Genomic DNA, 24,902 nt, shown 5'->3' on the forward strand with positions numbered 1-24,902 from the left:
TTTGGAACTCTGAATATGAACCTAAGTCGTTGTTTAGTTCGGCTAACATTGAACAGTTCCCTAAAGATGCCTCTATTTTCTGAATTTTCCCTTTCGTCGTGATTTCTCAAAAACTCCAAAGCTCCACAAAACCATATAAAATCTTATAAAATCAGCTAAAAAATTGTACTATCAAAATCGTCTGAGAAGCTCTAAAAGTGTTGCAAAAGAAACTTGGTCCATAATAAACGATCTTCGTAATAAAACTCACACAGCTCAAATATTTTCCCCTTCAGACCCAGACAATCTAAATGAATACTTTGTTAATGTAAGTAAAAATATAACATCAACTATTGTGTCACAACAAGATCCCATTTCCTATCACCCTAATTCAGAAAAGGTCTCGGATTCATTATTTATAAGACCGGTTGATAAATCTGAACTGATTCAGACAATCAATAGTATCAAAAGCAAATCTTCCTGTATTACCGATGAATTATCCATAAAAATTTTCTCAAATCTCCCAAACAGTGTGTTGGGAGTCCTCATCTCTCTAATTAATGATTCTTTTGAGAAAGGTAAATTTCCAGAGTGCCTAAAGACGGCCATCATTATTCCTCTTTATAAGGGTGGTGAAAAAGCAAATGCCTGCAATTATAGACCTATTGCATTACTACCGGTACTCTCCAAAATTATTGAGAGACTCATAAAAGCCCGACTTATGTCTTTTCCCGTTGATAGCTAAAACGTAAGAAACAGAGCTAAACTCCTTGGGGCGTTATCTGGAACGTTTGGAGGCACATCTAGCAAGACTCTCCTGCACACCTATAAAACCTTCATAAGGCCCATTATCGACTACAGAGCGCTCCTTTATGCTTCGCTAAATCAAGTATATACTAATAATCCTCGGATGCGAGCGTAGAATTCTCAGAAAGTGCCTCAGGAAACACTGGAGATATCCGTCGGTATTGGTACATCCACTCGCTAAACTACCCCCCATAAATGAGAGAATCCGTTCTCTCAGCAACAAATATGTCATACGAACGATTAATGGTAACAACCAAAGGGCTAAAAATGTCCTAATTACCCCTTGCAATCGGTGAGGGCATATACTCACCGGGACTCCCAAAAACAAAGTTCCATTCCCTCCGGCCAATCTTCTACAATTGGCCAGAAACGAACTTCCCGATGAGTACTAAGAAATACTTGAACAAACTCCCTTAATGTATCGCAGATAAACAACTGCATCCCCACACGCTGATCTAAGAGCCGTTCCTCTAAGGTGACAGATTTGGAACCCCCTCACTGACTGGTCGCTTGCTGAGCATGGCAATTTCTATCTTTCGCTTCTACAGCTTGTGCGCTAAAACCACCTTCTTAACCCAATCCACTAGCAATTCTGCTTCTCCACATACCATCGACGCAATCTCCCACACTCCTGAAAAGGAGGATCCTTCACCCTGAAGAGGCTTAAGCCTAAACGGAGTATAAACGACGAGTTTTCACTTCACTTCCCGTTGATAGCAATATTTTATCACAAAATCAGTTCGGCTTTTTAAATAATAAATGTACCACATATGCCATGTTTTCTGTACTACATGAGGTTTATCAAGCATTAAACAATAATCTGTACACTGCCACTGTTTTTTGTGATTATGCCAAAGCTTTTGATTGTGTGAATCACGACATTTTGATAAAAAAAACTAGATTTCTACGGAATTCGAGTTATTTCTTCGAACTGGTTTCAATCTTACTTGGATAATAGGAAACAACTGGTTAGAGCAAATGATAGAGACTCTAGTCTCAAAATGTTAAATGTGGGGTACCACAAGGTTCACTATTGGGTCCTCTACTTTTCCCTTTTCCTTATCTTTATTAATGACATCACTAGCTTAAAAATCGATGGAAAAGTTTTTCTTTTTGCTGATGATACCAGTATCACTTGGAGCAACTCAAATATCGCAACTCTTCATGCTACTATAACTTCTGATCTACTTACAATAAAATCTTGGTCCGATTCAAATTTACTCTCTTTTAACGTAAATAAAACAGTAGCATTGTCCTATAAAGGAGCTCTTCAACCCTTACCTCTTCATAACAGCGAGATCAGTATCGTTGATTCTGTAAAGTGTCTTGGTATTTTTTTAGAGAGCAATCTGAAATGGTCCCTTCATATTGATGTGTTAAGCAAGAAACTATCCTCAGCTTGCTTTGCAATAAGATCTGTTTCGAAGGAAATGAATTTAGCCTCTTCCAAAATAACATATTTTTCTTTGTTCGAGTCACATCTTCGATATGGTCTCCCTTTTTGAGGTTCTGGTACGGCTGCCCAATCTGATGGTATTTTTAAATTACAAAAAAGAGCAATACGATATCTGTTTGGCCTCAGAAGAACAACACATTGCAGAAGCTACTTAAAAGATCACAGGATTCTAACACTACCTTCTTTACATATTTTAGAAACTGTTTGCTTAATTCGTAAACATCTACATGTCTTTCCAGCAAGAAATAGACATGACTATTCCACCAGAAATTGTACCTTTGGCATCTATTTACCGATCCCTTCCAGTGAGTTAGTAAAGAAATTTATATTATATTCTGCAAAAAAGCTTTACAACCATCTCCCTCTACAACTTAAATCTCCAACATCTTTCCCCAAGTTCCGTAAAATGACTAAAGCCTATTTATCTGAAAGACTATTATTTAACAGCAGAGTTTCTTAACCAATAACTGAGAAAGTACAGTATTCTTATTTATAAGTATAATCTTAATCTATATTTGTGTCATGTGCAGCAGCTTAAGTTAACTTATTAAATTTCTTAAGGTAGATTATGCAATTTGCAATTTTTTTTTAAAATTTTGCAATAGATTTTTACTGTTTTTGTGTTTCTCTTCATTATTTTTATTTACATAGACGATTTATATCATTTTAGTAAATTTTATTTGTTATTGTTCTTATTTATGATTCTTGTAAGCTTTGTCTATAAAATTGTTAAATTTTTCATGACAATAAAGCATATTTCTATTCTATTCTATAGATAAAATTTTTAATTCGATTCAAAACATATCGATTCTTATCCACTTCTTGTTCATTGTGTTTAATTAGACTATAACGATAAGCTGGATTTAACTGAGGTTTGATTACAAATTAAAATTTTTTTAAGTTCTTTAAAAATATAATAATTTATAATAAAAAGTTTAATAATTAAAAATGTAATAATTATAAATACAAAAACGAGCGAGCGAGCGCGTAAAGAAACTCGAAAATATAATGTACTACCCTGTACGAGAATCTTTTTGCATCTACAATCCACTATTTACTATGATCATAGTAAAAAATATTAGATCTTCCTTGTCGAGCCAGGCACTAATAGTCTCATTTAAACGTATATTAAAAGTGCAATATAGCTCTATCTCTGTCACTTACATAGAATGCCCGTAAAATCTTTCTCTTTTCAGGCGAGCCATCTAAGATTCTGGCACGATCATCCCGTCCGCTGTGAGTGGCGAGGGTTGTATTACACTACACAGTTGCCAGATTTTATATAATTTATAAAGAGAAAAGAAATACGCACAAACAAATGAACGGGCATTAACACGGTTTAAAGATAAAAAAGATATGTTTCTGCATAAAAATAAGGTAGTGCCATGGCTCCATGGCACTACCCCACCGGCCGCCACTGCGTAATGTAGTTTGTTAAGATCAGGTTGTTAAGAGCTTTTAAAGACATAAAAATATAATATAGGGTATTTCATTAAAAATAAAGATCGAGTATGCTAGGCTTGGTGAAATTGATAACTATTGACAAAAGTGATAATTTTTGATGAAAAATAGCGTGTTTTATTGATGAAAATAATATGTACCTCAGCCAGTATCAAATGCAGCTGATTCCGTTTCCCAATTATTATAAGTAGTAGTATGATATAATTGATCCAAATAATGGCATATCCCAGACATCCAAGGTGAAAGTTATCCTCCAACACCAAATTGTTCTATAGGGTGCACATAATGTTCAGAAAAAAGTCACACCATTTTGAGCGTCGGGTTTGGGGGAGGGGGAGAGGGGGGAGAAATCGGTAAATTCGTAGTTTTTAGGTTTTTCGTCAATATTTCTAAAATTATGCGGTTTAGCATGAAAAACCTTCTATACCAATATGTTCTACATTAAATTTGCAATAAAAAAGTTCCTACGCATAATCCTTCTAAAATGAACGGTTCCAAAGTTAGGGAGGTAGTATAGTATAATTGGTGCAAAAAAGGCCTAACCCAGACATCTAAAGTAAAAGTTTTCCTTCAACACCAAATTGTTCTATATTCTATACGGTTCACATATTGGTCAGTAAAAAGTTACACCATTTTGAGCGTCCGGTTTGGGGGGGGGGGGAGATGGGGGAGATGGGGGAGAAGTCGGTAAATTGATAGTTTTTTATGTTTTTCGTCAATATTTCTAAAACTATGCTTTAGCGTAAACAATGGTCTATACAAAAATGTTCTACATAAAATTAAAAAAAAAAAGGTTCTATACATAATTGTTATAAAATCAACTGTTTCAGAGTTACGGAGAGTGAAAATTGGAAGTTTTCGATACTTTTTATATTTATCTGGGCAATTGATGATGATTTTGGGTGGTGAGGTTGACGTTTCTTCAAGGGCTTATAACTAACATATTATCGGCCACTGAAATAGCAAATTTTATTTACAAAACACAATCCTGTTAAAAAAAATTTCTATAAATTGCCCAAAAAATATAAAAAGTATCGAAAACCTCCACTTTTACCCTCCGTAACTCTGGAACCGTTGATTTTATAACAATTATGTATAGGACCTTTTTTGTTTTAAATTTCACGTAGAACATTTTTGCATACAACATTGTTTTTGCTAAAGCATAGTTTTAGAAATATTGACGAAAAACTTAAAAAAACTGCTAATTTACCGACTTTTCCCCCATCTCCCCTTCAAACCGGACGCTCAAAATGGTGTAACTTTTTACTGAACAATATGTGGACCCTATAGAACAATTTGGTGTTGAAGGAAAACTTTTACTTTGGATGTCTGGGTTAGGTCTTTTTTTGGACCAATTATATGATACTACCTCCGTAACTTTTGAACCGTTTATTTTAGAAGGATTATGCATAGGATCTTTTTTTATTTCAAATTTAATATTAAACATTTTTGTATAGAAGGTTATTCATGCTATACCGCATAGTTTTAGAAATATTGACGAAAAACTTAAAAAACTACGAATTTACCGATTTCTCCCTCCCCCCCCCCCAAACCCGACGCTCAAAATGGTGTGACTTTTTTCTGAACATTATGTGGACCATATAGAACAATTTGGTGTTGGAGGATAACTTTCACTTTGGATGTCTGGGTTTGGGTCTAAGTTATACCATGCTATAATAGTGGCGATTAAAAAAAACATACTATCTAGTCTCCTAATATTTGTTGTAAAAACTTTTTTTTTTGTAAAATATTGTTATTTTTCATGTAACAACAAGGTTTAAATGCCATTTTAGTTTTTTTCCTGGTTGCGAGATATGCCAATACTTTTTACGTTTAATTTTATTTTTTACTGGCATTAACCTATTGTTTACTGCTTGCATAGATATATATCTATGAAAAATTATTGTAAGTTTAATACAAAAATAAAATTTAATGCATTTTAGATATTTACTCATAAATCAATTGAAGATCTGCACAAGTTTATTCCAAAAGAAATTTTACCAAAAGAATATGGAGGTAGTCAAAAGTCGTTATCAGAACTTAATGGTAAGTATGGAGTACAGTAGTAGCAACTAAGGCATCACAAAGACCTTACATCAAAGAAACATGAAACGTAAATTACGTTTCATGGAAATAAAACACTGCTAAACAAATATACATCCGGCCATTTATGAAACTCTTCGAAAATAAAAATGTGTCATGAGCATGAATCACACTCGTTTGATTGACTTTGAGATTTGTTCAGCAGTGTTTTATTTTCATGAAACATGTTTTAAGTTTCATATTTCATGTTTTTCGTTTCATGTTTTTTTGGTGTGCGGCTTGCCTAAGAGGCTCATTAATATTCAGCTCAGCGGGGTGCTCTTGTTCGAGGTATGAAATTTCATAAACGAGAGATTTACCTGTTGTATGAAATGATCCCTTGTTTATGTAATTTCACACCTCCAACAATAGCACCTCGCTAAGCTATTAGTGAGTCTGTTACATACCTGGTACGGGTATGGCACCCTTTAATTAGCATACAATTTTAAATAAAAAAAAAAGAAATAAATATTAAAAAACAATAAAAAAAAACAAAAAAAACAATCACAAAGAAAGCCTAAATCTCCGAGGTATTGAATCGGGTTTTGTTTTAAGATGATCGTGCCATAAGAATGATACATGTTCATTTTCAATAAAAAATCTCTAATAGTTTTCGATATATTGAAAAAAATCGATTTTTATTTTGTAACTTCAAAGGGCTGTAACTTTTTTTGTGAGCACTTTTGTACTAAGGTAAGTTAGGTTGAATCGGTCCATTTTTGACCCCAGAATGTGTGGTATAATTTATGACCAATCTTTTCGGGACACCCTGTATATACAAGAATAAAAAAACCGCTAAACGCCGTAAAAATGAGTGGCGCATACAATATTCCAGCTACAAAAGATCTGATATGAATATTATGTGGCGCGAAAATATATTTTCATTTTGATGCAAAACAAAATTCTTTTAGGTTTAGCGCTGAAAAAAAAAATTTAATACCCATTAGTGATTTATTATAAGTATTTAGTAATAGTCTTTAATATAAGTATGTATTTTTAATGTAATGTATGTAATATATGTATATATTTATTAAAATATAATGTATATCAGTTAAAATTAGGAAATTGTGTCTATGAAAAGGATAATAAAAGAAAATTTTGAGCTGGCCAATTGGTTCAAACCAAGGTCATATATACCTGGATCCCTCGTACCAAAAAAAAGTTGATTAATAGCAAGCTAAAAATTTGTTAATATCTTAACGGTGTCTAGTCGGACAAACTTTGATATATGGGAACACTAGAACGGGGGAAGTTTTAAATGTGGAGTAAATTGTGGTGTTAAGAATTTGGAAGGTCGGACTACGAAAACGTTTCATGTATTTTGTCGGACAGATTTTCCAATTTATTTCTTACCATTTCATTATACTCTCATGCAAAATCAGACTGGTGTTTATCATCAACTGGGCATTTTAATAAGTGGAACACGAAGAATATGTCAAATGACAGGAATCATGTCGGTTAGTAATAGCAGTCTGATTTTTGCATGAGAGTTTAATGAAAGGGGAACAAATAAATTGGAGGTTATGTCCAACAAAATACATGGGACGTTTTCGTAATCTGACGTTCTAAATTTTTAAACTGTTCCACAATTAAAACTTCCCGTGTTCCAGTGTTCCCGTACATCATAGTTTGTCCGACTAGACACCGTTAAGCTATTAACAAATTTTCAGCTTGCTATTAATCAACTTTTTCTTGATACGCGGGATCCAGTTCTATTACGAATATGTCCAGTTACGAACTGTCGCCGTTAAGAACTGTGGCCGTTACGAATTGTCCGTTACCATTTGTGTGGTTACGAACTGTCGCGTTACGAGACGTGCGGTCACGGTTACCGGCAAGACGTTAGAATGATTTGTCTAGCAGCATTTTTCAGTTTCAAGCTCCATCGATATTTTCGTAGGTACCTACTTCTTTGGACCTCTATCAGTGTTTCCCAACGTAGGTCCCACGCCCCACCGGGGCAATTTGATTGTTAAGGGGGGCAATTCGAATATGAACTTGACACGAGTTTAACCCTTTAACTCAGGGCCAATTAATTGCAATGCTAGATTTGTGTTCTTGAGGCTATTTATCAAATTTCTTTATTCATCGCTAAAACTGGAAAAAATTATACTGCATATAGGAGAGAATTTAATAAGACCGTCAATATCAGCATTTCTTAAAACGATTCTTGAAAAAAATGACAAAAATGTAACAGCTATGTCATACAGTAGGAATACTGTTCGCAGAAGAATAAATGAAATTAGTGAAGGTATTGAAAAACACATTTTTAAGGTTATTGAAAAGCTGGAAACAAGAAATTTCTCAGTGCAAATGGATGAACCAACTTTGTGCAAATGGATGAACCAACTTTGAGGGACTATGCAATGTTGATTGCTTTAAGACATATTGATACAAGGCATTTTGCTGAAGAAATGTGTTTCTGTAAAAGATTAAAAAGTAGATCTACCATAATAAGATCTAAAAAGATCTAAGTAGATCTAAAAATATAACATCTTGTGCTGTTGATGGTGAAGTAAGTACTGACCTAATAAATGCCGTAAATAAAAAGGACTGCTTGAAAATATGTATCTATTGAACTGTTTGGCACTGTTAGTTTCAGCAAAAAAGATGAAATGAAGTAACCGTTAACAATCAATAGTACAGTATTTGTAAATTATTTAGCCGATACCTTTGAAAAAATAAATATAGGTATTAAATCAACAACTTCGAGAAACAAATAAAACTCTTGTCGATGTAAAAGAGAAGGTATTTGGTTCCATTACCAATATTGAATTACGTCAGAAACATATTGACAACAAACACTTCTTTTTAACTGATACTGCTTTACTTCTTGTTATTGTTAATCACCTGAATATTCTATTGGCTGATTTAAAAGAAATATTTTCTGATTTCGAACAAATTGATTTTCCAAAATGGATTTTTTTTATTTACCTCCATTTAATTTACAATCTCTTATCACTCGTAACAATAAGTAAATTTTATGAAAATAATTAGAAGAAAAAATGACTTTACGAATTCTCTCCAGTGAGAGGCTTCCTTTAACATATATTTAACAAAGTTAATAATGTAGCGGTAAATGTTGATTAATTTTATTTAAATCTGTTTATTAAGTCTGTAGGCTTAAGATCTGTAAAGCCAAAATGGATGATGCAGCTAATTTTAGTGGATTTGTCTGATAGGTATATCAAAGGACTCACAGAGTTGTAAAATGATGAGTCAGTTAAAACTTTATTTAATATAAAAGGAGCGATGGCATGGCTTTGTGACCTAACAGAAAACAAATACCCAAATCCAACCAAATGTGCTAGAAATCTGTTGGTAGCTTTTCCATCTTCATTTTTAGCTGAATGTGAATTTAGTGCTGTAAATGATTTAATGGTAAAAAAGAAATCGGCTGGATATAACATAACGCCGAGACTTTTGAACTAAATTGGAACTTAATATAAAATTTCTGTGCAGCAAGAATGACGCGCAAGGATCTCACTAAATTAACCCGGGAGCAGTAGCGCTCACTTCTGTAACGTAAGTAGTCGCGCGTAGAGAAAAAATCTCACAATATAGATTTAAATATGAATTTAAATCAAATTTCTTATTTTATTATATTTTTATTTACTTGTTATGTTAAAAATGTCTATTTCTAACAATTTTAAAGCTAATTAGTTCTTACCAAAGCCATAAATTCCACAAAAAACAAATAAAAAATAAAAAAAAATTAAAAAAAACATTTCTACGCAGTACTACGATCTTCCTCGAGGCACTTTTGTTTTGTTGTTTTGTCTTCATTTTTGTATATTGGTATGACTACTGTTGTTTTAAAGCCTTCAAAACAACAGTAGTCATACCAATATACAAAAATTAAGACAAAACTCTTGCTGCAAACTATCGACCTATATCTCTTATTCCGCATATTTCTAAAATATTTGAATTATTATTGAAAAATAGGCTTACAGCATATATCAAAAAATATAATTTAATTTCCCCTCACCAATTTGGTTTTAAGCAAAATACTTCCACCCAAGATGCCATTTTGAATTTAACATCTAAAGCATATGAAGCACTTAACAAAAATAAAGTTTGCTTATGCGTATTTCTTGATTTGGCCAAAGCTTTTGACACTGTTAGTCACAATAACCTCTTACAAACCTTAGAGAAAATTGGTATAAGAGACAACTGTTTACAATTATTTAGAAGTTACCTCTCTGAGAGACAACAGGTAGTAAGGGTCTTCGAAGTAATAAGCGGACAAAGAAGTATAACATATGGAGTGCCACAGGGAACAGTATTAGGTCCTGTCCTGTTTAATCTATTTATAAATGGATTATTTTCATTACAGAGTACAGGGCACATAATTGGGTTTGCTGATGATACAGCTATTATTTATGATGCTGAGAATTGGTATGAATTAAAAACAAAAGCAGAATGTGATCTACAATTAATAAAAGAATGGTTTGACTACAAAATACTAACAATCAATTTTAAGAAAACTGTATATCTACCAATATTTAACTCTAACTTGATAACTTGACCACTGATCTTTTCAAACCCCTTCAAATATCACATAATAAACAAAATTTTTATATTAAACCCGTAACAAATGTTAAATATCTAGGAGTTTTTATAGATAGACATCTAAAATGGGACTTTCACATTTAATATATCATTAAAAAGCTACAGTTTATCCTTTATAAGTTTAAACATCTTAAAAACACATACCTAATATATACCTTCGCACACTATATTACGGACTAGTAGAAAGTCATCTCCGTTATGGTATACTGGCTTGGGGAAGAGCCCTAAAAACACACATTCTCCCACTGGAAATCATACAAAGAAGATTTCTGAAAATTATTATGTCTAAACCATACACCTACTCTACAGATAGATTATATAAGGATAGTAATATATTTGACTTGAAACAGTTATACTTTCTTTGTGTGTCTTTAAAATATCACACCATGAAAACAGACAACAATTTACCATCAAATGAGCATGATACAAGAGGCAAACACCTTTATATGATTCCGAAAATGACAAAGTCCTTCTGTCAAAGAAGTTTTCTATTTCTAGCCCCAAAAATATATAATCATATCCCCAATGATATCAAAAATACTAAGAATGTTCTTCTATTTAAAAAGAAATTAAAATCATTTCTGATGGAACAAACAAGTAATTTTTGTGACATCATTATAGTAGCTTAAATTTACATAAATTAAAAAACAAAAAAAAATAAATGAAACTCTAGAGTCACTACCAATTTTTATACCTATATTTCAAATTTTATATTGTTTTAAACTGATTTATTTTGCTTATTATTTTTATCATATTTAATAAAACATGCGTATATACACCATTCTTCAAAAATATTACTAACTAATTGAGCCACACATAATTGTTTAAAAAAAAATTAATTATTCGTGCTTTATTGTTGAGCGTGTGTTTAAGTATTTATTTTATTGTTTTTATTATATTATTTATTCTACGTATCATATTTACTAAAACGTAACTGTGTATTTACAATTAAAAAAAACGTACCTATCTATTTATTGTATTATATTATATTGTATTATGTTGCTATTTATGTTATTTACGTTAATATGTTATTATTTATTATTTTATATCAAATTTACCGAAACAGGTGTATCCACACCTCTCGGAGAACTTCGGGTTAATTTATTCACTTTAGCTGTAAATATCTAAAAAGATTGTACCTATTATTGTTGAATAAATTATTATTATTATACTTACGAGTGGAAAGCAATGTTAAAAAAATTTTCATCAAGTTATCACGGAAAAGGATAAAATGTGAGATTTTTTTCTAACGGCGTGACTGCTTCTGGGTTAAAATAATAAATTAGTATAGAAAAATCTTTCTAATTGTTTGGAATTTGAATTTGAGTTATTTATTGTTTTGAAAAACAATTAAGTTTTGTAAGTAAACAATTTTAAAAACATTGAAGAAAGACTTCTGTGTAAAAGGTATATTTACTAAAACCCCAATAAACGGCTACATTAAAAGACAGAAAGTTTTCGCTCTAAAGAGAGCATCATCAGTGTTCTAAGCAAGCTCTACATGCTAAGCCACCAAAAATACATAGGTTAAAACCCTTAAAACGCCGACCAAAGGGGGTTTTTAAGGATTTTAACCTATGTATTTTTGGTGGCTTAGCATGTAGAGCTTGCTTAGAACACTGATGATGCTCTCTTTAGAGCGAAAACGTTCTGTCTTTTAATGTAGCCCTTTATTGGGGTTTTAATAAATATACCTTTTACACAGAAGTCTTTCTTCAATTTTTGTAATTAATGGTATAGTCCGTTCTTTAACGGTAAAATATTTCAAAACCTCTAAATTTTAAAGAACCGCTTGGATTGACATGAAATTTGGCATACACATAGCTAACAAGTCAAAGAAAAAAAGTGATATTGTGCCGATATATGATTTTGCCCTGGGGGTGGTTTTCATCCCCTTTTGGGGGTGAAAAAATATTCGTCCAAAGAAAGTCAGGACATGGATAAACTGGCTAATTTTAAGTAACTTTTGTTCTATAGAGTTTTTTCACTAAGTCAATACTTTTCGAGTTATTTGGCAGGGAATATGTTCATTTTTTCAACAAAATAACCACGCTTTTAGACGGTTTTTCGCAAATAAATCAAATAGTAAGTATTTTGTCGAAAAAACTTTGTTAGCAAAAATAAAGCCTGTAAAAAATTTAAAACAAATGGTGTATATATTACGTCTCTACACCTAGTAGAAGCAGAGTTATAGCTAATGAAAAATAGGTTCATATTCGTCAAATTCCAAATGGAATATTTTAACGTGAAATAACCAAAAACCAAGCACATTTCGGGAAAAACTCATTACAACTTATTTAAAGTGTTTAAAAAAGCTTCATTTTTGTTTTATAAAGAAAAATTCTAGCATCAAAATTAAACAAGTTACGCTCAAAATAAAGTTAGTTCCTTTTGGTTTTTGTAAAAAAACTAGAAAATCACCCCCTAATTAATATTTTAAATGAACTTAATCGTTACGACTTCACAAGTTTCTTGACTCGTGTATACATATATTGTTTATATGATCTGTAGGTTTCATCGGTTCAAAGTCCCTATTATTGAAAGGGCTGTAGTTAAAAGGGGTTGAACGAGTCACTGATCACGAATGTATGCAAATTTAGAAACACCAAATCTCAATCAATTTTTGTCTAACAGAAAAACAAAAAAATACATGATGTTCAGCAAAGGAAATCTGACTTTTTTTGTTTTTTGAGATTTTTGGTATCTCTAACAATTTTTAAGTTATTTTGAAAAAAAGCATATTTTTAAAAATTTAAATTTTGAAAAATTTTACTTTGAAACCAAATTTTTTCAAAAATAAGCACTTTAAATCGATGAAACTTACAGATCATATAAACACAACATAATTAAAATAATTTGTGGAGCGGTAACGATTAATTTCATTTAAGTTACTAATTAGGGGGTGGTCTTCCCGATTTTTTTTTGCCAATACAAAAGGGACCAACTTTATTTTGAGCGTAACTTGCTTAAATTTAATGCTAGCAACTTTTTGTAAAAACCAAAATAAAGCTTTTTTTAAACACTTTAAAAAAGTTATAATGGGTTTTTCCCAAAAAGTGCTTAATTTTTTGGATATTTCAAGTCGAAATATTCTATTTGAAATTTGGTGAATATGGATCTATTTTTCATTGGATATAACTCTGGTTCTACGCGATCCAGAGACCTAACGTGTAAACCATTTTTTTTACTTCTTTATAGGCTATATTTACATAGAATGGGTAAAAAGCGCAAACTAGTCGTAACCATAAAACGTCGCAAACTGGAATACCTGGGCCATGTAATGCGCAATGAACAACGATATGACCTACTTCGGACCATACTTCAAGGTAAAGTGCATGGGAAAAGAGGTCCAGGACGAAGAAGAATATCCTGGCTGCATAACCTGCGAAAATGGTTTAACTTAACCACTACCGGACTTTTCAGGGCAGCAGTCAACAAAGTCAGAATAGCCATGTTAGTGTCCAACATCCGTAACGGATAGGCACCATAAGAAGAAGAAGAAGGCTATATTTTTGCTAAGAACGTTTTTTTCGACAAAATAGTTAGTTTTTGAGTTACTTGCGAAGAACCGTCTAAAAATGTGGTTATTTTGTTGAAAAATGAACATATTCACTCACAAATAACTCGAAAAGTGTTGACTTGGCGAAAAAGCTCTATAGAACAAAAGTTACTTAAAATTAGTCAGTTTACCCATTTCCGGACTAATTTTGGACATATATTTTTTCACCCCCAAGAGGGGGTGAAAGTCACCCCCAGGGACAAAGCACACATTGGCACAATATCATTTTTTTTCTTCGACATGTAAGCTATATGTATGCCAAATTTCATGTCAATCCAAGCGGTTCTTTAACATTTAGAGCAAAAACCGTAAAAGAATGGACTAGTATACAGCCAGTTACGGGAAATTTTTCCTGATGGATTTGAACAATTTTATTTTCTAATAATAAAAATTATGTATATTACATAGGGGGACATCAGAATTTTAAGACGGCTTAGGTGGGGCATGGTAAAAAAAGGTTGGGAAACACTGACTCTAAAGTCAGTTCTAACTGACAGATAGCATATCGTCTATCACAAAGTTCAGACAGTACTAACATCTAATAAACAACAAGTACACGATTTTCACATAGTTGTATTATAACCGTAATTTTCCTAATACCGTACGTATATCATCATCATCAGTAGCTCGATAACCCTTTTTGCGTCCTGGCTTGTTCTAGGATTTTCCGCCATTCTGTTCTTTTCCTTGCTTTCTTCTTCCAGTTGGTAATCTCAAGTGTTTTCATATCTTGTTCCACTTGTTTCATTTATCTAATTTTGGGTCTTTCCTCGGACGTTCTCCCTACTGGTGACTGCTTCATTACGTTTTGGTGTTTTAGTCTCCAACATCCGTTCAACATGGCCCATCCAGCGCAGACGTCCGATCTTTATGGATGTTATGACGTCGGGTTCGTTGTATGCTGCGTATAGTTCAAAATTATATCTTCTGCGTCATACGTCATTTTCTTTCACCCCTTTATATGTCTAAGGATTTGTCGTTCAACCGTACCTAATAAGTTCTCATCGCTTTTTGACAGTTTCCATGTCTCTGATCCATATATAAAGACCGGTTTTATCAGGGTTTTGTATATTTTGCATTTGGTTTTTCTCGTGATGTTGTTAGATCTTAGATGTTTAATTAGTCCACCGTTTGGTATATTTATATCTCATAGTTTTATTAATTTTTAGATGGATGGTTAAAAAAATTAAGGCAATATAAAGACCGCTTTGCAGCACTTGAAAATATGGATATATTCAACGCTAATAGACCGGAATTTGGTACCAATAACCTTGCCGAATATTATGGTAATTATATGAAAATCGACGTGGAATAATCCATTTCTAATCTATATTATGGTAATTACATAATTTAAGACGATAATATATTATTAAACTTTATATAGTTCTTTTGTATGACCACTCTTAAACCGTCTACACACGTCCTGACCTAACCTCCTAACACGACAGAATTCCACGACCATTCTTGTCAGGGTCAGATCTGTACACGTCCTGACCAAACTATCTGACAAAATATAAAACTTTACTTAGAAACTTGTATGGCTCAGAATTTCTGTATCCCAGAGAACTATTTTAAAAGGAAAATTCTTTCTTTATTAGTGTTAAAATAAATTGAAAAATTAAAATTTACCACAATGAAATACGAATTCCGTACAAAAAGATGTAAGTATCCTTTACTGGATTAAAAAATTAATGTGTACAACGGACACCAAAAACACTATGCCTAATTATTAAGGTGTGTTTCTACTTTTGCTATAGGTACTGCAAAAATGGACACGCTACATACCGTACACGCAACTGTCCAGCGCATTTTTCTGCATTTTTTTTAATTGCAACCTAAGGTGACATATTTTATTGCGCATATTAGGGGCCGTTCAAGTATTACGTAAGGCAGGTTGGGGAAGAGGGTCAAAAATCTTCGAAAATTGCATTACGCAATAGTTAAACGCCCATTAAAGTGCGTTACGAGGGGGGCAGGGGTCAAAAATCTTCAAAAATCGCGTTACGTAATACTTGAACGCTCCCTTAGGACCGGTTTCACTAACAACAAATAATTCAGTGAATAATTCGTCGAATAAAATTTATTAGTCGATTATATTGTCACTGCCCAAGCAAGAGTTAATCTTCTTGGGCTAATCTCTTGCTTGGGCAGCCTACGGAGCTCTGTCTTGGGACATATTTAGGAGCAGTATACCGATCGGTTTAAAAAGACAAGTGTTTGACCAATGTGTGCTACCGGTAATGACATATGGAGCAGAGACACTGACTCTAACCAAGGCAACAGCGTCGAAAATGCGGGTTGCTCAAAGGCGCATGGAAAGATCCATGCTGGGCGTAACTCTACGGGATAAAATAAGAAATGAAGATCTCAGACAAACAACCGGTATCGCAGATGTTGTAGAACGTATCACCAGGCTCAAATGGAACTGGGCAGGACACGTCGCCAGGCTGAAAGATTCAAGATGGACACGTCGCCAGGCTGAAAAATTCAAGATGGGCACGAAAGCTGATGGAGTGGAGACCACGAGAAGATAAACGAAGTAGAGAAAGGCCGCCTACACGATGGACAGATGATATCAGGCAGATTAGTAAAAACTGGCAAAAATCAGCACAAAACCGTGAAGTGTGGAAACAATTGGGGGAGACCTATGTCCAGCAGTGGACGTGAATTGGTTGGATGATGATATTGTCACTGTGTTTCAATACAATTTTGATAATTTATTTAAAGATAAACTGACGCCTTTCCTTTGTTATAGATATTTACAATGAGAGATATTTACAATGAGATCAACTTTTCAATTTTTCAATTTATTCTAATAGTAAATATTTATTTGATAAATCAATAAAAGAAGTCGTATTTGGCGTTGGTGAAACGTAAATGTGTCAGATTTATCGGTCGAATAAAAACTTTATCGGTCGAATAAAAAATAATCTCAAATAAACTAGATACTATTTGTCGTTGGTGTAAGAATAGTATATTGTACAACAAGTGAGAAAAAAGACATATCCCTCACAAGCGCAGAAGTTTGTTGGTACGAGCCGAGGCACGAGGCAAGTGCCGCAAATCAAGCGAGGGAGAAATATGTCATTTTCTCACGTATTGTACACTGTACTTTTTCTATGGATGCGTTGTTGTTAAGATTTCAAACTTCAAAATTAAATAATTTAGGTGCTTAAGTTTTGCTTCAACACATTTTAAGTTTTTACTAGTTATTTTACTCCTCATAATGGAATGCTGGGATCATAATATAGAAGATTTTAATTTTCTTGACAACCCTTCAAAGTACACAAACAAGGTAATTTCAAAAAATGAATTAACTTTCTCTTTTTTAGTAGGTATGTATTATTTTTAAAAAGTACTAATTATATTCACGCTTGGAAAGTTGACACTAATATTTGTATTTGTATTGTGCATTTTACCATGGAGAAGGCGATTATACATATAGAAATTCTAAGCAATTACATATGTAAAACCGGCGGAGAATCAGTGAGAAATTATTTCTCACTGGAATGGTTGACTTTTCTCACTGCGTGAGAAATTTTTCGTTTTGAATGTATGTAAGTAGTAATAGAAGATGCACATTGTATAGCATCCATAGAAACAGTTGTTTATTTTATTTATAATTTTAAACTTTGTATGTTAACCAATACGGAAAGAACGAATTAAAAACGTATTACAAAAGTGGTAAATGATATCTATATGTTTATCATTTTATTTATGTACATGTTTTCTAACTGTATAAATAGTATATTGTACAACAAGAGAGAAAATAGACATATTTCTCACGAGCGCAGGTACGAGGCGAGTGCCGCAAATCAAGCGAGGGAGAAATATGTCGTTTTCTCACGTGTTGTATACTGTACTTTTTCTATGGATGCGCTTTTGTCAAGAGTTCAATCTTCAAAATTAAATAATTTAGGTGCTATTATGTAGATTATATGCCAAAACTGAAGTTTTGATTTGACACATTTTATTTGAAAAAAATATTTGTGTTTGTATTGTGCATGTTACAATGGAAACGGCGATTCTACGTATGGAACCCGTGAGAAAAAATATTTCTCGCTGCAATGGCCGACTTTTCTCACACCCTGAGAAATTGTTCGTTTTGAATGTATGTAAGTAGTGAGAGAAGTTGCACATTGTAAAGCATCCATAGAAAAACGTATTTTTTTTCGAGTATCCTATATAGTCGCCTAAGCGCACATTTAGAGAAGCTTCTTGGAGAACATCAAAGTGGTTTTAGGCCTGGTCGATCAAAAACCAATGAATTCAATATCGACACATACCATCTTTTCGTAGAATTTTAATCGGCCTATAACAATGTTCTAAGAAATAAATTGTATGAAGCCATGGATGAATTCCACATTCCTGATAAACTGATAAGATTGGTTAAGGCTACAATGCGTAAAGTTGTTTGCAAAGTCGAAATACAGGGCGAACAATCACAGGCGTATAAAGAAACGAATGCACTTACAATTGACAGTTGGAAACCTGAATAGACCAACAAAACCTATTGTCAGTCCTTTTAACACACAAGTTAAGGGAGATGAGGAGTTTGATGATGAAATAATAATAGCGCTAAACGAAACACCTACACATGATATTTTTTTCTCATGATCATCTTTCAGTGCGTCACAGTTTTTCGATTTCTTTCTAACGCATTAAATTGTATGTGAGAGAAAAAAAGGCACGTCCGTGATTACAGACGTTTACAAAATTTATTCTAGTTATTCTAGTTGTCGATAGATGGCGCCATAATAAAAAATATTTTTTATTAATTAGATAATAGTATTACAAATATAATCAGTGTAATTTATAAGACTATTACTCTGGTTTAATTAGCAAAATACAAGGAAAAGTTATTTACCAGCAATTTTATTGCTGGAATCGCATCTTATTATTGTATGTATTAATAATATAGGTATGTAAAGTCCGCAGATAGTGTGCTACTTTTTTTATAAACAAAATGGCGCCCGAAAATCGTGTTTTTTCCAATTTTTGCTCTATAACTCCAAAGATTTTAACTTTACACCAAAAATACCCAAATAAAAATTGACCGCAATTAAATTCTGCATAGAGACGTGTTTCTCTCGATTCAGTTCGACGAAAAATTTTCCCGGAAAAAGCGGGTTTTTCCAACAAATTCTTTAATTTTCAACTAAAATTTTAGATAAGTTATTTTTAATCAATATTTAAATAGCTTGGTACTGTAAAAGCTCTTTTCGTATAGATTACAATTTCAGAAATTCATGAAAATTGAGTAAACTGTTTAGCAGCAATTGAATTGTTAATTAAAAATTTACGGTCACTATAATAACGACAATAATTATGATGCATAAGAATAACTACGATTTTTTCATAAAAAGACACTATACCTATCTAATGTACTTAACAGAATTAAAATTGGACTATTTAAGCGGCTTCAGGAATATTTTAAAATTATAAACAATTTTTTGGCTTATAAACAAATAGAATATCTCGGGAAATATTAAACTAAATTAAATTATGAAAACGGTATTCGAAAAACAGTGGCAGGACGCTCCTTTTAAAAGAAAAAACGATTAATTATGACGAGTGATTCCTGAGATACAACCAGTCAAAGTTGACCGGAATTGACGGCAAAGATATAAACAATAGGATCATAATTTTCAAACCATCACCTTTTTATTTTTGTCCTCTTTCTCCACACCAATTTTCATGTCTTTAAAATACTCATATATATTATTATAATAAAAACTATCGATAATACGTGTGAAAATTGCCAAAAATAGCAAAATTCCAATCAAAAATTAGGTTGGAGCAAATGTAACCCTCAAAGTTCAAAATCGGTATACGTTAAAAAAATGCATTTTCTCGGCTTCACATGGAGCAACTTCCTTCATTCTTTTTTTGTTCCCTACTAACTCGAGTAGAGCCATCGAACTAACGCATTATTAAATGTCAAACTTGCTTTTGTTTTGTTATAATATATTAATTTATTTATAAGAACAGAAAACTACATATTTTTTCCAGTTGTAGGCTTTTTTTTTAGATAAACTTACTACAAGTGTACCTTTTAAAGTTAAAAACATAAATATTCTCATTTGAAAGCTGTATAATTATTTAAACAATTTTTATTTAAACAAATTAAAATTTTGTGTTATAATAAATAAATTAATTTATTATAACAAAAAAAAGCAAGTTTGACATTTAATAATGCGTTAGTTCGATGGCTCTACTCGAATAACTTGGAAACAAAAAAAGAATGAAAGAAATTGCTCCATGAGAAGCCGAGAAAATGCATTTTTTTAACGTATACCGATTTTGAACTTTGAGGGTTGCATTTTCTCCAACCTAATTTTTGATTGGAATTTTGCTATTTTTGGCAATTTTCACACGTATTATCGATAGTTTTTATTATAATAATATGTTATGAGTATTTTAAGGATATGAAAATTGGTGTGGAGAAAGAGGATATAAATAAAAAGGTGATGGTTTGAAAGTTATGATCCTATTGTTTATATCTTGGCCGTAAATTCCGGTCAACTTTGACCGGTTGTATCTCAGGAACTACTCATCATAATTAAACGTTTCTTCTTTTAAAAGATTTGCCGCTGTTTTTCGAATACCGTGTTCATAATTTAATTTAGTTTAATATTTCCCGAGATATTCTATTTGTTTATAAGCCAAAAAATTGTTTATAATTTTAAAATATTCCTGAAGCCGCTTAAATAGTCTAATTTCAATTCTGTAAAGTACATTAGATAGGTATAGTGTCTTTTTATGAAAAAATCGTAGTTATTCTTATGCATCATAATTATTGTCGTTATTATAGCGACCGTAAATTTTTAATTAACAATTCAATTGCTGCTAAACCGTTTATTCAATTTCCATGGACTTCTGGAATTGTAATCTATATGAAAAGGGCTTTTACAGTACCAAGTTATTTAAATATTGATTAACAATTACTGATCTAAAAGTTTAGTTGAAAATTAAAGATTTTGTTGGAAAAACCCGCTTTTTCCGGGGAAAGTTTTCATCGAAGCAAATCGGAAAAAACACGTCTCTATGCAGAATTTAATTGCGGTGAATTTTTATTTGAGTATTTTTGGTGTACAGTTAAAATCTTTGGAGTTATAGAGCAAAAATTGAAAACAACACGATTTTCGGGCGCCATTTTGTTTATAAAAAAAGTAGCACACTATCTGCGGACTTTGCATACTTATATTATTAATATATAAAATCATAAGATTCGATTCCAGCAATAAAATTGCTGGTAAATAACTTTTCCCAAAAATGGCCTATTCTCCGATAATCAGCCCAGACTATATACAAATCAAAGAAAATACCATTTTATAAATGCAAGAAACACATTTGATTTGTTTTTGTCATTTTCAAATGTGACAACTGTCAGATTTAACTAAAATGTCATGTTAGAATAAATGTCATAAATGTGTATTATCACGGACTTACCCTTTTTCCTATCATTTGTTACGCACTGAAAAATGCTCATGAAAAGGACAAAATTATATAGTGCTATGTCAAAAGTCCGTCCGTACCCCCCACTCTTATCTTTTGAACGTTTATACTTATAATAGTGAAATTTGGAGGGAGGAAATAAACGAACGTAGGCTTCTCAACTAGTCATAACAGGTGACGTAATAGTGACAGATGACGTTACAGCGCCACTGTGACAGATAATTTAACATGGGTCCTTATGGCAAGTAATACCTCGTTTGAAAGGTATGGAAAATACCTATTCAGTCATACTAACTTTGTTTGAGTTTAATCTCATTTTGATGAATAAATTAAATAAATATTAAATTGTAGTTTCGCATTTAATTAATAAAAATTCAAACGTCCGCCCATGGTTACTTGTTAAAAATGTTGATGTTGACGTAAAAATTGAAAACAGAATTGAAAAACGTCAACTTTTTTGACAAATACCCATAGGCGGACGTTTGAATATTTATTAATTATATTCGAAATTACAATTATTTTAATATACCTATTCAATCCTGCTAATTTTGTTTGGATTAAGTTGATTTTGATTTTGATTAATAAATTAAATAAATATAAAATTGAAGTTTCGTATTTACCTAATAAAAATATACACGTTCGCCTATGGTTATTTGTCAAAAAAAAGTTGACGTTTTTCAATTCTCTAATTGTTTTACGTCAACGTCAACCTTTTTGAAAAGTAACCATAGGCGGACGTTTGAATTTTTATTAATTAAATGCGAAACTACAATTTTATATTTATTTAATTTATTCATCAACACGAGCTTAAACTCAAACCAAATTGGTATGCCTAAATAGGTATTTTTAATACCTTTAAAGCGAGATATCACTTGCCATAAGGTCCCATTTAATCTGTCACATTGGCGCTGTAACGTCATCTGACATTATTACGTCACCTGTTATAACTAGTTGAGAAGCCAACTTTAGTTTATTTCCTCCTCCAAATTTCACTATTATAGATATAACCGTTCAAAAGATACGACGGGTGGACCGGACTTTTGGCTAGCACTGTATATGTGGTGATTTTAATACTAAAACTGGCAGTATAGCAGAGTTTAATTTGTTGAAAAAATATCTATCGGAAAATTCGAGCCAGACTAACGAAATAAAATGGGAGACACCCTGGATGGTTTTCTTCTTCAGGAACTTATTCCAAATGAACAGCTTGTTCTACAAAAAAAAACCGCAATAAAGATGTACTTGGCAAAGCCCGGATAGCAAAACCGAAAACGAAATAGACTATGTAATTAGCAAAAAAAGAAATCGTCCAAGATGTGACTATAGATACATGTTATTGTTATAGTATTCTTATTTTCTCGAGAAATTAAAGACTTTTGTGCATTTTCAGAAAGTTACTTATCATTTTCAAAAGCCGACTTTTGAAGCTATTTTTGTAAAAAAATGTAATTAAGCAACAAATTGACAATAATAACTTCACAAACTCTAATATTTATGAATTTTCTATGCGTTTTAAGTAAAATTGTATCACTTTTCCATATAGTTTTCCGGTTTCACCTTTATAGTAGGGGAAGAAAGTGTGCTAAATTTGCAGTTACTCGAGCGTTATGGGGACCTATTGGGTTGTGAAGAGTAGGTCCTATAACCAAAAAAAGTTAAGTTAGGTTTTCCATAAAGTGGGAGACTTTCCATTTTTAATTTAATTTTCCATTTCCAGCAATCTTTTTTTCCGGTTATAGCGCCATCAATCCATAATTCTAAAAATGTCTCGAATAAATGTTGCTTATTTTTACGCAAAAAATCCAAATCTGTAATAAAAATTGGGGGCTTCTATTTAAGATTTTAAAGTAACCCCCCACCCCACTTCCGTGGGGACTCGTATTTGGTGCCATTCGATAGATTTTTCAACAATATTGAATACGTGCTTTTTGCAGTTTTTCAATCTGATGTCCATTTCGCGAAATATCGCGTTCGTATTTAAAATTTTAAATTTAAACCCACCCCTCCCCGTGGGGGTCGTGTTTATTATTATTCGGTAGATTTTTGAAAAATATTGAACACGTATTTTTTAGTTCTTCGATCTGACGTTCATTTCGTAAAATATTCGCTTTTTTGTGTGAAATTTTGTGACTCACCCATTTTCTTACGCCCGGCTCAAATCGTCAGATTTTTTAGATATACACTCTTTTGCATGTACTTAACTTACCTTATCTTAATCTGACGATTTCGAGTTTTGTTAAGGATAGATTTTTTTTCGGACCCCTCTTAACGAACTTCCCTGTATTAAGAGCCAATATGGTAGAGGTACATTTACAGGGTCACATGTGATAATTTGACCCGCTCGAGTAACTGCAAAAATCCCCGCTTGGGCTCCCCTACCATTAGTATTAATATCGAATAGTAATCTTACATTGTTTACGTATTGTTTATAAGTAGTAAAAATGACGTTTAATCTTTTGCATATTATGTTTATTAAATATTTTTATCACCAAAGCACACCGCCCACATCTTATGGAAAATGTAATGTCACTCAAATGAAATAAAATTTACATGAATTTCTCTCGAAATTCGTCTTGAAATTACAATCACTTCATATCATTGCACCAACTCTGAATTTCGATGAATAATGGTGTAAATTGTATTTTTTTTTATTTAAATTTATATGTCTCGGCTGCAATGACCATTGACACAAACAATATTGGCTATACAATAATTAATTAAAATGAGGACTTAAAACTAATTATTATAACAGTTGATTTGGAATCTTAAATAACATTAGGTAAATATTATGACAAAAATATTGGATATACAATCATTAGATACTATAGAGACTTAAAACTAATTATTACAATAATCATTAATAATTAATTTTAATGATTAATTATTAATCACTGAATTTTGAGTAACAGGTAGTGATATATAGAGATTATAAAGACAAAAGATCATATCGTGAATTTAAGGAACTAATTAGGTTATGAAGTTGATCGGACGAGTTTAAAATATCTTTAATATTTGGCTTAAGTTTATGTCGATTTCTTTGCGTCACATACTGAGGACACTCAGTAAGGATGTGTTTCACACTTAAAACACTAAAGTAAATTTGGCAATTAGGCTCCGGTTCAGACTTCATGAAGTATTCGTGTGTGTATCGGGTATGTCCAATTCTCAACCTTCGAATGACTGCTTTTTCTTTTCTAGTCATAATTGGAATTTGAAATATATTGTCAGTCTGCCGGATCTCGTGTAATGTGCTTTTGATTGGTGCAGTGGATTTGCCAAGAGATATGTTGTTGCTGCTTAAACATCTGCTTCAAATCACTACAGATTTGACCACGGACTTTTGAGTGCTCACCATTTAGGGTAGAAGCTAGTTTGGTGACGTGATCTGCTTTTTCATTACCGGGGATGCCGATATGGGATGGTATCCAGATGATAGTAACAACTAGGCCTTGAGAAGCAAGTGTACTATAGATGTTATGGATTTCGTGATTTAAAGGATGTTGAACATATAAACTTTTTATGGAGAAG

General features: G+C 32.3%; 1 protein-coding gene across 2 annotated transcripts in view; it reads left to right on the forward strand.

Annotated features, from left to right (window-relative positions):
• Positions 1-15,295, forward strand: part of LOC114340991 (alpha-tocopherol transfer protein-like) — a 57,932-nt gene extending 42,637 nt beyond the window's left edge. For both annotated transcript variants that reach the window (XM_028291772.1, XM_028291774.1), the window contains 2 exons: positions 5,647-5,749; positions 15,086-15,295. In XM_028291772.1, the coding sequence (XP_028147573.1) occupies positions 5,647-5,749; positions 15,086-15,231 (249 nt within the window). In that variant the 3' untranslated portion in view covers positions 15,232-15,295. The remainder of the gene's footprint in view (positions 1-5,646; positions 5,750-15,085) is intronic.
• Positions 15,296-24,902: the final 9,607 nt, after the last annotated feature.

This window comes from Diabrotica virgifera, chromosome 7 (assembly GCF_917563875.1).
Source record: "Diabrotica virgifera virgifera chromosome 7, PGI_DIABVI_V3a".
Lineage (NCBI taxonomy): Eukaryota > Metazoa > Arthropoda > Insecta > Coleoptera > Chrysomelidae > Diabrotica > Diabrotica virgifera.